Raw genomic sequence first — 14,962 nt, 5'->3', positions numbered from 1 at the left:
AAGGCCGCGATGTGCTGGATCCTGTTGGGGTTCAAGTGCTGCAGCTCGATCTGATAGTGGTGCAACAGACCACGGAAGAATGGGTGGGGAGGAACCGCGAGTCTGCACTCATGGAAGGGCGTGAAGGAGACGACATAGCCATCGGGCGGTGCCGGTGCATCCTCATGGTCGGGCACAAGCCACTCCACTACATCGGTCCTCCTATGAAGAAGACCACGCTTGACGAGGCCCTCCAAGCATGCATGGGTAACATTGGAGCAGTACCATGAATCCATGGAGGATGGAGGCGGTTGCGGAGAAGCAACGGGCGGCGATGGAGAAGCGAAAGCTATAGATCTAGGACTCCAGCAGTGGATTAACAAGCATGGCAGATCCGAATGGTGACAGTGGAGAAATGGAGAAGGTAAGGCTACGGTTTTGGTATGCAGAAACATGAAGGGGGAGGCCGCTATTTATAGCATGGAGCGGTGCGAGAAGGCAAACCGTTCACCTAGATTCACGCGCTTGCTGCATCGCGTCACGTCACCTCCCTCCGAAGATCGTGCGCATGCTATCTCTGGCCGCACCCTCAAAGGACATGTCGGATGATAGTTCGACCGGTCGATGGGCCAAGAGCCATCATAGGTAAGGAGGGGTACAGAGCTAAAAATGCTCCTACAGCCCATTCAGGCCGAGGAGTTCGAAGGCTGGCACTCCAACAGGTTCACTAGCGGCCAGTACTCGGACGCACGAGTGTCGTGGGCATCCCGACCCATGTTTGAGTCTTGGTCGGTTCCCAATCTATGGTTTTTCCTTAAAGAAAGGCAACGAACCCTTGGGACTGGTCGAACGGACCTAAGAACTATATGGATTGGCTGCCAAGAGTTTGGAGTCGATCACCAGCTGACCCATGCCAGACCCCCGCGAATGGGAAGCCAGGGCCCCATGTTTCATCCATCGAGAAAAAATGTGGCACGGCTCAAGCCCTCTGTTTTATCAAAAAATGCTTGAGGGATGACAATCACAAAGACGAGGCGACCCTCGACTGGACCCCTGCTACACGCGGGAGCTCGAGGGAAGTTGAACTCATAAGGAGACCGAACGTGTGGTCGCAGTACGATGGTGGCCCGATCGGATCCTAAGGGATCGAAATCAAGAAAATCCTTCCGAGCTCCCGAATCCTATAGTCACATGCCCCAAGAAAGACCGATCACGACAAAAGCTAATCGATGTCCTACCAGGACACGCCGTGGGCATCAAAAAGAAGGCCAAGGCCCTCAGAGTCCTCCCATCCAGAAAAGCCTCCAAAGGAGTATCCTACTCCTCCGAAGGCTCGGGGGCTACTATCGGGTATCGATATTAGGGATACCCAAAGCAAGGAAGTTAGCGCCCACGCTGACTTTCCCAGATGGCTCGAGACGTATTAAAAGGCCTCGCCCGACCCTAAGGCCGCAGGCTCCGTCTCACCTGACCTCAAGGCCATGGGCTGCGTCTCGCCCGACCCCTTGGGTACGGGCTCTGTCTCGCCCGACCCCAAGAACACGGTTTTCCATCTCGCCCGACCTTAATGTCGCGGGCTCCATCTCGATCGACCCCTTAGGTGCGGGCTACGTCTCGCCTGACCCTAAGGACACGGGCTTAGTCTCGCCCGACCCCTTGGAAGCAGGTTGCGTCTCACCTGACCTTAAGGCCACGGGCTGCGTCTCCCCCGACCCCAAGAACATGGTTTCTGTCTTGCCCGACCCCTTGGTCGCGGGCTATGTCTCACCTGACGGGGACCCATACCGCCGCCAACCACAATAGGTCCAAGCGTATGAGCTCGGGTCAAAACTCTGACGCCAGGAAAGAGGCTGGCACACCTCGATGTTACCTATGGCCGTGACGGGCCATACCTAGGGATTCATATCAAGAACAGCGTCGGATGTGGCGGTGCTATTCTACCTAACCCTCATACGAACGCTGACAGGAGCGTCAGTTTACCACAACATCTGCCAGGACGGAGTGGAATGCCGTGACCGGCAGATGACGTCTGCGCATGGCGCCAGTGACGAACAGGGCCACGACATGGAGCCTTCCCTGTTGACATCTACAGGATTGGCGGGACCCACATGAAGGAGAAGAAGGACCCGACGATCCTAAAAGACTTCTTCTCTCTCTTGTTCTTCTCCGTTTCCTCCTCTGTAACCCGCGCTTTCCCTTCACCTGTAAAAGGGGAAGCAGGGCGCCCCATGAAAGAGGGGTCGGATCCGGACACGAGATTTTGACACAAGAGCACGACACGAGCACATGGCTAAGCGGCAATCGAGCTCTCAGCGTTCGTTCACTCCTTCCACCAGAGACTTGGGATCCTTTCCCTCCCTCGCCTATTTGTGACCCCTACTGCAAACTAAATGCCGGTAACACGAGCAGCAACGAATTGGACATAGGGACGTTCCGTCCGAACCAGTATAAACCCTTGTATCATCCGAGCATATCATCCGAGCCAGACGCGTAAATATAAATTTACTCGTCGGTGGTCCGAAAACAACGACACTACTTGTATTGTATGCTCTGCTTGTAGTGTCCTGTAGCCTGTGACAACGGACAAGGCAGGCAGGCCTTCTGCAGCTGGTAAACCCGTAAGAGTACAGTATAGATACATCGTTTTCGTTGAATAAGTCCAAGTAAAGGTACACTGGGATAGTCTAGTCATTACCAATTGCATGCCCCCCTAGCCGGTTGTCATGTCCACGGGCCGAGGCCGAGGCCGATGCAGACATGGGCTTGGGAGGTTGCGCGCGGCCCCTTCCCACACGTGAGCCCGTGACCCCTCCGCCCCCAGCCAGCCGCGCGCAGGCGCAGCTCGTGTCCTGACGGATCCAGGACGAGCCATGCAGCAGCCGTACCGGCACCGCCAAGGCCGCGTCGGCTTCGTGCTCCAGGACATCGATGACAGGTGATCCGCCTTGTCTCGTGAACACCGAGAAGCTGCAGCCTCCGTGTCGTTTACGAGGCGGCCATAGATTCTTCGATTCCCACGCTCCAATACCCCCCGGCGTACGTGGCGCTGTGGTCTTGGAGTGTACCGTAAGTACGTCTGACAGTATACGTTTATACGAGGCGGTGAACCAGTGACCGTTCTACGTCTGACAGTATACGTACAAAGCTTGATCCCGGTGCAGCTCGTTTGCAAATCTCTGTGCTACTGGCTTCTGGCTAACATTGCAGAAACATATTCGCATTGCTCGTGAACTCTGTTGAACTTATGTGCCTGTTGTCGTCTGTTATTTACACCTACAACGTTCCTCACGAACTAAAAAAAAACTACGAAAACAGTGTAAGTTTGGTTTTACTACGGTACTTCGAAGTGACAGTGGACCTTCTATATAGCTAGGTTCAGATAGCTACCACGTAGGAGATAGTAGGACAAATGTATTTATATATTTTAAAAGAATAGATAAAATATCTTGAAAAATAGGGAAAATATATTACAATTAGATCTAAAACTTACAAACTAAAATACCCAATTAGCACGTACGTATAAAGTTATTATTATAGAATCTTGGTTTGAGAAGTTGTTCTTCTATCCTAGTGTTACGAGTTGATCTCTTTAAATTCCAATGTTTTATGCTGATGATCCGGAGACATAACATGTCGCCCTCACACATGGCGCCATGCACCGTTCGTTTGTCGCTAGCATCCGATGCGGCGAATGCTTTATGAGTTTCTGTAGCTGTTTGACGTCACAAGACGGTCGATTGAGGTGCATCTTTTTTTTTCACGTAGACCCGACCGAGCATCACAAACGAGGTGTCTAGCTCGGTGGCTCACATCGTGCGTTTTACCTTTTGACTGCGCGAATAGGTGAATGCATGGTAGATGGCCGGTCTCTGATCTGTCTCGGCAGAGAAAAAGCCTAGAATGACGCATGCAGCAGTAACCGACCCAGCAGATCTGCACCCTGCGGCCTGCGCTGCTCGCCTGCCGAAATTTTTGAAGTGCCTCAGAGCTTGTGAACAGACGTCGTCTCCGACTCCGAGTCCTGGATTGGAAAAGCTCGGCGCCTCGGCTGCTCGGGTAAAGTATTGCAGTGGCGACGTCGAAAGCTGGGGCAGAGATACCAGAGTTTTTCCCGTTTGGACTGACCGTTTGAACCACTGCGCAGAAAAAAACCGGAACTGGTGAAGCCAAAACGAGTCGCGTTGCATAGGCACGCGCCGGCGACTCCTCGTCCCTGCCACTGGAACCGACTATCCAGTTGTCTCCCATCACCTGCTCGGCGGCAGCGCCACCGCCTTGCTCACCGCCTCTCAACCCACCACCACCGCTGCTTCGGGCGCTGCCGTCAGGCCCTTCCCTTTCTAAGCCCATCGGCCATGAAGGTCTTCCTTGAAAATTCGAAACCCTAATAGTCGCCGCCAGCGCCACCACCCTAGCCCATGGCAACCACGCCGCCCACACCTTTCCCCTTCAGATTCACCAGCGTCCTCCCGAGTGCATTACTAGAGGACCATAATCGATTGTTGGAGATTTTAATGCTGGAATTCCTCAACGAGTTTGGCTGGCTAGAATATGATCGAGGCTTAAGTCTTGCTTCTTTCTCGTCCCTTAAACTTTGGACTACCTTTGTAATGGTGTAAGTACCGTGGATCTGCATTGAATAATTGTACTTATTGGTTTGTGGCTATTGAAGGCTGGAATTTTATGTTCCTTAGTCTAAAATAATATATTAAACTACTGAAGGAGCAAAAGGTGGAACCACAAAAGCTCCACTAAAAGAACAAACAATATTTTTTTCTCAATTCCTTTTGTTTCTCTTCCCTCATGATATTTTTGGCTCCATCTAACAAATGTCGAGCCAAACCCATGCTCAATGCACTGTCGGTGAGCCGCTGCACTAGGCCATGCCACCCCGTGTGTAGGCGTTGAGCCGCTCCGCCCCGCACCACCCCTTCCCCGTTGGTAGCGAGAGGAGAGGAGAGAGGAGAACAAGAGAAGAGAAGAGATTTTTTTTTGAGGGAAGAGAAGAGATTTTTTAAATTGCTGACATGGGGGGTTCACACATAAAGGGGATAAAGTTTTCTTAAATAGCTGAAGCATATATCCTCTATGCTTTGCAACTCTTATACAAAACTTTAAAGGAGAAATGACGAAGATGCTCCATTGGTCGGTCGGGGGCTCCTGGCTTCCAAAGCGGAGACAGAGAAGCAACGAAGAAGCTAACACCCACAAGTCGATCTCGTGCTCGTGGCCAATTCCATTTCCGCCGCGCGGTCCCTGTGCGGAGCGTATCCAACACAAGCGGCGGCAGTTCAGCTTTCCCGGCGAAAAAGGCGTCCGGACTCCGGAGCAGCGCGCGCGGCAACGACCGTGTCGTGTGCTAGCTGTGCCAGCCCAGCCGACGAGAGCTCGGCGTCACGGCTGGATCACGCGTCCGTCCGTCCATGTCCATCCATCCGCTCCCACTGCACAGGTGGACAGCCGGGCGAGGTCGACAGCCATGGAGCCGAACACGAAAGCAATGGCGAGGAGGTGATCAGTAGGTGAGGGTGAGCTGGGGCAGCGCACGCGCGAGGTGCACGCAACGCAGACGCAGGCATCCCGCCGAAACAGCAGCAACACGAGGAAGCGGTACAAGGCGCGTGCATCGAAACAGCAAGTCGCCAAGCGGGCGCGGACAAGCCCCAAGCCTACACCGGACCGGGTGTAGTACGGAGTATTTGTAAAGCAAAGCAAAGAGAGAGAGAAAGAATGATAATTATTGGAATTTAATATGCCTCTCCGGTAGTACAGCCTGAATTGATTGAAGACCTCTTGCTTATTATTGTTCGTCCGTGCTAATCAACGAAACCAAACGAATTAATGATTATGTTAAGCGGCGGCGGCGGGCGGTGGGCACTCAATCGAGCATTGCAGTTGCAGCTAGCAGCAAAGGCCAGGCGCCCAGGCCCGGCAGCGTACGCCAAGGGCGACGCGACGACGTGGAAAGGACGAGCAGAGGAGCGAGCGACGACAGCTGAATGCCATCACGACACGTCGACGGGCTTGCAGAGGAACAGCAGCGACGACGGCTGCTGTCTCACGCGCTTGCCGGCGCTGGGTCCCCCGCCGCCGCCGCCGCCGAGGCGCTCGTAGCAGTCGATGGAGAAGAGCGAGAGCGAGAGGGAGAGCGACAGGTGGTGCGCCCGCGCCTCCTGCGCCTGCGCCTGCGCCAGCCGGTCCAGCGCCGGGCCGAGGCAGAGGCGGTAGAGGCGGCGGTACCCGCCGAGCGCGGCGACGACGGCGCGGGTGGCCGGGCCCGCGGCCGCCGGTGGCGCGGGGGGGCCGACGTGGCGGAGGCACAGCGCCTCCCAGACGGCGTCGCGGCGCGCCACGGCGGCCCAGAGGCGGCACACGCAGGCGGCCGCGGCCAGCGACCGCCCGTCCAGGCGCGACAGGATCTCCGCCAGGATGTCGGCGTTGTCGTTGATGTTGTAGCTGCCGCTGCCGGCGCCGCCAACGCCGCCGCCACCCAGCAGCTGGATGCGCAGCTCCAGCTCCGTCACCTCGACCGCCTCGCCCGGCCGCCGCGGCGCGCCTGCGCCTCCCATCTCTGCCCGCTGTATGGTTGGCATACGTACGTGCAGAGGCAGAGGCGGGGGAGGGGAGTGGAGTGGAGGTGACTGACTGAGGAACCGACCGAGCAGGGCACACTGGGAGTGACGAGGGGCAGCGGGCGGAGAGCGTATATATAGGGAGGCGGTGGGGTTTTGACTCTGTTTCTACGCGCGCGTGTGTGGGTGGGGGGGGGGGGGGGGGGAGGGCTGGGGGCGGGCGCCCCCATCCCAAAAGGCGATTAATAAAGAGAAAGCTACCGGTGTTCCAATGGCAGTCGGCGACTCGCCGTGGAAGCTGAGCTGAGAGCGGGTCGTCTGGCTAATTAATCGCCCATGTCAGACACAGACAGTCGCGCTCACACCACGAACACCCCGTCCGTCCGTAGGAGTAGTAGTAGCAAAGGAAAAGGGATCCGAAGGGCGAGATGGGGCCAAGCGGGACGGCCAAGGGGCGTGGAGATGCGCGACGTACGTTACGTTACGTTACGTAGGCGCTGCGACCTGCTAGGATTTCACTCCTTGCCGATCGAGCAGGTGAGCGGCGAGGGAGGGAGCGAGGCACGAACACGACCTGCCCTGTCTGTTCCAGTTCCAGCGCTACTTGGCTCGCCAGCGCGTTGCGCGCCTAGCCTCCAGTTGCGCCTCCGCGACACCCCGACCGGAACCAGCGTTCGCTAGCATGCATGTGTCGACGCGCCGGCGCCCGTGCCGTGCAAGCCGTGCACCGCCAGGCCGCCAATTGTCAAGGGCACGCAAGCGACGATGTCGTCCGAAATTCGTGCACACGCACGTATGGGTAGTCGGTCCGTCCACTATGCTTATCAGTTTTTTTGTTGTTGAAATTTATGCTTATCAGGTTCACCCGCTAGTGACAATAGAAGCGTAACTTCTACCTCAGAGAAGATTCGGTATACCGATGTAAAATTTTACCAAAGAAGAATTCAAATAATCTAAAAATGTTATAAATATATACAAATTATCATTGTAGATTATCTGTCCTAAACTTATATAATTGTTAGTAGAAATATGTAAAGTTTGTTTTTCTTTCTGCTTAAAATTAAAATACACTTGTCGTTTCTGCACCGACGTAGAACTCAGTGACACCACGCATGCACGTGGCATGGCCGTTGAAAATTCTGGTTTCTAGAACCAATATCTGCAAGTTACCTAAACCCGGCCAGTAAGGGCCTGTTTGATATAGGGCGCAGGGGTGGCCGAGCCCGTCGGCGCCTGGTCCATAGCAGACACAGAGGTTTGTTTGATTTCCTGCAGTTGCACAGCCTGTCCGAGCCGGCCCAGTGTTTGATTTCAAGCACACAACCAGGCCCAGCACCAACTACCTCCAACTACCAGACTGAGATCATGTTTGATTCCGGTCTGGCTAGGCAATAACCAGCAACCAACATGTCGAGGACCTAATACCGGGGTACCCAATGAGGTGGAACTAATAGCCATCGAACGTTGACGCTTCCGGTCAGACAAGAACGCTACTACGCTTCTTGCCCGAACGACGGAAGCTTGGTCCCGCCTCGCCCGACTCCCGAGGGCTAGACTCTGCCTCGCCCGACGGTTGAGGCCTGGCTCCGCCTCGCTCGACGTTTGAGGGTTGGCTCCGCCTCGCTCGACGTCCGAGGGCTGGCTCTGCCTCGCCCGACAACTGCACCCTGCTTCTTCATGATGACAAGCACAGGGTACGGCAGGACATTCGAGTCAACCGCAGTACCGAAGACCATGCCCTGCACGCCTGTAGGAAGGTACCATCAGGCTACGATGGGACGGGCGCTTTAAGTCCTTTTTGACCTAACAGAGCCTTGACAGTGTTGTAGGTGCCGACTTTTGTCCTACAGTGTTGTAGGCGCTGCCATCAGCCCTCGGGCGCGGATACTAACACAGACATACAACAACCGCTTCAATCCAAGGAAGAACTCACATCATCTACAGTACAGACATATAGTCATTTCCCCGTCTACTCCTCGTAGAGTCATGGCTCGGTGCCCTGACACACCGCACCGTCTGCTGGGGGAGGATGGGACATGACCACTCGCTGAGACGAAGCCAAAGTCTAGCCCTATCAGGATCAACGAAACATGCTATCCTTGGTGTGGTTTGCCATGTTAGCATGGCAGGCACACGGGAAAAGGAAGACCCGACTCCCTCGAAGGACCTTCTCTGCCTTTGGTTTTTCCTCTTTCTCCCATCTGTAACCTCTGCTCCCCCTTGTCTATAAAAGGGATGGCAGGGCACCCCACTAAAGGGACCAATCATTTTTGCACACAAGACACAGCCAAGCAGCAACCGAGCTCTTGGCGTCCTTTCGACCTTTCCATCGAAGATTTAGGACCTGTCCCTCTCTCGGTCGTTTGTACCCCCTACTACGAACCTTTTTCGGTACTAATAACACGAGCAGCAACAAACTGGACGTAGGGACATTCTGTCTGAACCAGTGTAAACCTTGTGTCCTTTAGTACACCATCCGAGCCTAACGCGCAACAATTATAAATTTACTAGTTGGTGTTTGTTCGAAATACCAACACAATAACAGCAAGAATAGATCACAAGGAAGACAACAGCATAAGGATCAATGCTTAATGAACAAGTGCATAATCGAAATAGACTTTTACAAGGTGTCGAAATACAATTAACTGACAACACATTGGCCTCAGACTACTTAGGTAATTAACCATGGATTCATAGCTGCTCAAAGCTTACAAATTACCAATGAAGCAAGGAAAAATACCAACATGAACAACCTAATCAGTAAGCAACAGTACTTGAATAATCAGAGGCGATAAGCAACAGAAATGGATGCCACAAATTAGTAAGTCACAGCAGCAGCTCATCCATCATGGGGGTGTAGTCATCACATGCCTAAGTGGGGCTATCATGCCTGTCAGTGTTGCCCCCCTTCATCCATATCCCATCCACCAAGATAACAAGTGAGGTGATTAACACCTTCTTCCACCAACCACCCTTACCATTACCATCAGAAGGATGAATGATTAGGGCAAAAGCATCATGAGTGACAGGATCAATAGGTATGGGAGGTGCTGTCCCATGAGATGGATGGACATCTCTCATTGCTACCTGATAATCTCTAATAGCCTGGTCATAGTTGCTATACTTCTTGTATATAGCACCTCTGACCCCCAAGAACATGCCTACGACACTCCTGCCAACTCTGGTAAATCCTAGGATGCTTCCCATTGAAAACAACATAGTACCCAGCCATTTTTGTGAAATCAAATAATGGTTTAGCCTCAGTCAAACATAATCCATAAAACTAGCCATGAGTGTGGAACTTGAAGATCTACGATTTGCGGTAAAACAAATCGTTGATCTTAAGTCCCTCATTGATGACCCGCATCATCAGGTTCAAATCAACAACAACTATGACATCACATGCAAAGTATGAAATGAGTGGCCTTAGCTTTAAAATGAGGTGGTGTTCATCAAGTTGTAATCATTGGTGGCTGCCTTTGACAAATTGAAAACCACTACAACAACAAGTTACAAAATGTAGTTCATGGCTGCCATGGAATCCATGTGCACACCATACACTACCATCAACACAAGAAAGATGGGGCTGTTGCTAGGGTATGGATGTGTCACATGGATTTGATAACATACATGATAAATCAGAATAATCAAGTAAACATGGCAGCCAGTAAACAAGTACAAATCCAAGGTTATGACTGCCATCGAACCCTATTGTGCACATCCATTCACTGTTGTTGACAAATGAATTGATGGGCACACATAGGGTTCCATGGCAGTGATGAAAAACATGAAGAACCAATTTAAACAAGGCAACCACATCATGAATATGTTGTTTGCATCATATGCCTTATAGATTCCCCATAGTTACCACCAATCAAAAGAAACAAAAGCAACATGTCATAAGTAACAGACATGAATCCAACAGATGTAGAAAGAAACCATGAACAGTACCAAATAGAGCAGCCAACAGAGGCCACTAATAGTGCATTATAGATAGCAGTACAGGCTCACAAATGTAGGCTCAAATAAGGTCCATCTTGCCCAAAGTTACCTATAGTTAGCCACCCTCTAACTACATTTACCCAAAAGGATAGGTGTGAATCAGCCAACTAAGCTACACAAAAGCTACACCAAGGAGTGTACAAAAGGTGAGAGAGTGGATGAGGGAGGTGGACGAACTATACATCTCAACAGTCAACCCCCTCTTGGCCTTACTGTCCTAGATGGACAGAACTACATATAGTAGCTCTTGGCAAGGTAGTTCCTCAGCCAAATGTCGCTATGGCTGATTGCCATGTTCACAAAGTCCTTGCCAAGGGCCTTGTTCTCCAGCAGGTAGGTGTAGGCAACAATGAGAGCTACAGTGGTGAAGCCAGGCATCTCCAACACTGCAAGGTACAAGTCAGTACCCCTACCTAGCCACATGGCATTGCAAATGCCATCCCTCCTATTAGACATGCCAGTGGAGTCTTGGGACAACATGTCTCTCACAGGCTGGGTTTCATCACCCTCAAGCTGGCTGCCTAGGAACCCTTCCTCTTCTGGCACTACTTCATCCATGCCAAAACCAATGATCCAATTATGGAGAATACAATAGGCTAGTACAAGCTTCACTTGAGTCTTGTATGTGTAGAAAGGTTTGTTGACTAGGATACGAAATCTATTCTTGAGTGCACCAAAAGCTCTCTCCACTGTCACCCTAAGGGATGAATGCCTTAGGTCGAATAGTTCCCTGGCATTGGTAGGGTAATTGTGGCACCCAAATTTAGACAAGTGGTACCTCACCCCCTATAGGGAGGGAGGAAACCATAGCCAGCATCTACTAGGTAAAACTTCCCTACAAGTGGACCAAAAGATATACTACAGTGAAGGTGTGTGGACTAATAATTTCAATTACCTTTAGGAACTATGAACCCATCATTCTTGTCAATTACATCAGCTAGATTGAGTGCATCATGGGTAAAGCCCTCCCAGCCAGCTAGGACATAGGTGAACTTGAGATCAAAGTTCACAGCAACCATCATATTTTGTGTGGGGTTGTGTTTCCTACCCCTAAAAGCCTGTTGCATGTGTCTAGGCATCCTTGCCAACACATGTGTGCCATCAATGGCACCAACACAATCCTAGAAATGTGTAGGATAGTGGATAAGTGCAAACACAACAATTGGTTAAACCTAAGGCAGATAAACATGATTAACAAGTACTTGCATATATGGGTACCATCTCTGGCTACCCATGATTTTTGGATGTGTGGCAGTGGTAGGAGGGTTGATCATTTCATTCCTAAGCCCACCAACAGCATAGAGAACTTGGTGGAAGACTCTACTAACTGTCTCAATGGACCTCCTAAAAGACTGGTGAACTACCCTGAACCTCTGGTTGTGACCAACCACATGGAGGAACATTGCAACCTGCTCCTCAACAGAACACCCACTGGTTTCTCTAACAAGGCCTCTACCTCTAAATAGGTTGCATAGAGCAAAAAAAAGGAGCTCTGGTCATACGCAACATAGCCAAAGACTCGGCATCAGTGCTGTTAAATATCATTTGGAGGGTGGATAGCCTCTGCTGTTGGCTTAATGACCTAAGACCATAAGGGATAGGTTCTAGTTGGGCCCTAATTCTTCTCAGTCTAGTGACCAAAAAAGAAAGCATAACCACAACCATGGTAGCTGCTTGCCTAGCCATCATCTCATGTTGTGCAGTTGGATCCATCTACATGCATTCAACATTCAAAGATGCAACTCAGTTGTAGTAGACCCTGGCTAGCCTCAACATGAAAGTGCAATCATTCGTATCAAAAGCTAACAACACGGCTGCATAAAAAGAATGCCTCCAGTGCATTGGACAGAATCATCATTGACCATGAAAGAATTAACATTTCAGCATACAGTGGACATTCATCATCGACCATATGAAAAGAACCAACAATGTAGCATAAATGTTTTAGTGCTCGAAATTAGCATTCATAGCAACTACACAAGCATCATGTACCCAAACAATCATTCCATAGAGACAAATCGAAATCAAAATAGGGCAACAGGAAACCCTAGAATGAAAGCAAAGGGGATTTGGTGGTATTTCACCTCGGGGGAGTTGATGGAGACAGGAAGAAGCACAAGACAGAGAAGAAGAAGAGCCATAGTGAAAGCAGAAGCAGATCCGGTATGGGACAAAGCAGATCGACCCCAACCGAGACCAGCCGCACCTCCAAAGGAGGAAGAAGACGAAGGAGGAAGACGATCGGAGAGGAAGAAGCCCGCCACGCCGCACCACCACCACACCAACACCGCTGGTCACTCAACGCGAACGTAGTGGGGAAGATAGAGCTGGAGGAGGGAGAAGAAGGCAGCGAGGGAGGAGGGTGGCATATATAAAGGCAGCGGATTTTGGCAAGGAGGAGCACAGGAGAAAGTTTCATGGTTCCCGTGCGAGCCCGCGCGAGCCGCTGCCACCGTCTAAAAGGTCCTTGTGTGGTTTTGGTAATTGAGTGACAACCTAGGTGGACTAATTGTGTTTATGTGAGATACATAGGTAATTAGTCCACAGGTACATATGTGTGAACAACATATGCCATGAAGGTGAAAATGGCTTAGAGATGTTGCAAAGCTCACACATGTGATGATGAAGGAGCTCATTGCACATGAGACATGACATTGAGTCATGTGATCAAGGTGGAGAAGATCAAGACAAGACTTGGCTTGATGGACTGGTTGCAAGCATGAAGGGCAAGTCGAAGGCTTTAGAGTGATGGACCACGTGACAGTGAAGCTTGAGCAAGACTTGGCGCTGATGGATGATGGTAATGGTGAAGAGCAAGTGAAGTCAAGATCAATGAACCAATATGATCACGTGATGATATGAAGTGGATCATATCATTGTTGATCATGTTGGTGCATGTGTTGCATCAACATTGGAGGAGATGGAATGGAATGTGTCGACGAAATATGGTCGGCAGTCTACCTAGGGGTATGCCCAAGGTAGTAGATTATCAACAGACAGATGCACAAGCTACAAACAAGATGGTGACGCAAGACAGACATGAGATTTTATCCAGGTTTGGCCACCGTGAAGGTGTAATACTTACGTCCTACGTCTGATTGTATTGCTATATGTCAATGAGAGATGTTTTTGAGAGGGGTCCCCTGCCTACCTTATATAGTCTGGGGGGCAGAGTTACAGATCTGAAAACTAATCCTAACCAGTTACAATTGTCATAGATGGCCAGATAAGGATTCCTATTCTAACCGACCAGGATCTTGCTTGATCTCTAGGTCTGCCTTGATTCCTTGTGCGGGACTCCGAGCAGATTGGTAGGGCCGCACTTCGTCTTCTAATGGGCTAGACCCCCTAGTTCGGGCTGGCCCAAGCCTAGCCGTCAGGGTACAGGGGTTAATACCCCCACAGCTAGTCCTCGAGCACCATGTATTATGTTGCGACATGTCGTTCGATCTTCTTCAACTAATGTGATCTGTCTTCATGTTATCTCCAACTGGCTGAAACATTGACCAAGCAAATGTGCCAGTATTCTGGTCAGCACAGAGAGCAGTAGACCACGATTATAGCCAGAGATTCCGGTTGTCCAAAGAATGCATGGTGCTCTAAAGAAAAAAGAAAAAGATTTCTTTCCTGATTAAGTGTGCCCACTTGTATTTCTGAAAAGAAATGTAAGTGACCCTTATACAATAGTAGTTATGGCCAACAGTCAGAGCGTAGGGGTTGATAAAATAAGCACATTCACCGTAAGGTGAAGTGTGCCCACTTAGTCCCCGAGCCTGGTAGTAGGTGATGCAGGCACGTGGTGCCAGGGTCTAAAAAGAATTCCCAATTAAGTTTAGAATCCAATCATTGTACAAGCGATATGAGATGCACCAGCAGGTGCATCATACCGATGTAGTCCCCGAGCTTGCTAGAAGGCGAGGTATAAGCCTTGTAGCAAGGTCTAAGTGAGAAAAAATAAATGCCTCTCAACTGTATGTGAGTACAAATCACATGTAGCCGAGGAGAGTGGTCTCCGAGCAATGGTCGAAGAGTGGTCGGGGCAGTCCCCGAGCACGAGAGTCCCTGAGCACGATGGTGGTCTGGACAGTCCCCGAGCACGATGGTGGTCTGGACAGTCCCCGAGCACGATGGTGGTCTGGACAGTTCCCGAGCACGAGGATAGTCACGACAGTCCCCAAGCACGAGGGTGGTCTGATATATCCCCAAGCACGAAAAGTGTGGCAAAAAATCATATGCCACTTGTACTATTATTTTATGTATTTACTTACTTATTCCATCAAGTCCAATCTGACACGTCTAGTCAAAAAAGTAGACGGGTATAACACGTCATATTGCCTTTTTGTCTTATCAAGCAAACAGTTGCATGGCACCTATCAGTAGGTGCGTCAGCGTGGGCCCTCCCACACTGG

At 50.9% G+C, this 14,962-nt stretch overlaps 1 protein-coding gene across 1 annotated transcript; it reads right to left on the bottom strand.

The window, feature by feature from the left end:
- Positions 1–5,701: 5,701 nt before the first annotated feature.
- On the bottom strand, positions 5,702–6,634 carry LOC136505210 (F-box protein SNE-like). Its single transcript, XM_066500356.1, has one exon. The coding sequence runs from the start codon at positions 6,570–6,572 to the stop codon at positions 5,985–5,987; it is 588 nt and encodes a 195-aa protein (XP_066356453.1). The 5' UTR covers positions 6,573–6,634; the 3' UTR covers positions 5,702–5,984.
- Positions 6,635–14,962: the final 8,328 nt, after the last annotated feature.

Source organism: Miscanthus floridulus, chromosome 1, assembly GCF_019320115.1.
Source record: "Miscanthus floridulus cultivar M001 chromosome 1, ASM1932011v1, whole genome shotgun sequence".
In the NCBI taxonomy this organism is placed as follows: Eukaryota; Viridiplantae; Streptophyta; class Magnoliopsida; order Poales; family Poaceae; genus Miscanthus; species Miscanthus floridulus.
The sequence above is the reverse complement of the archived record's forward strand: the minus strand, read 5'-3'. Positions and strand labels throughout refer to the sequence as shown.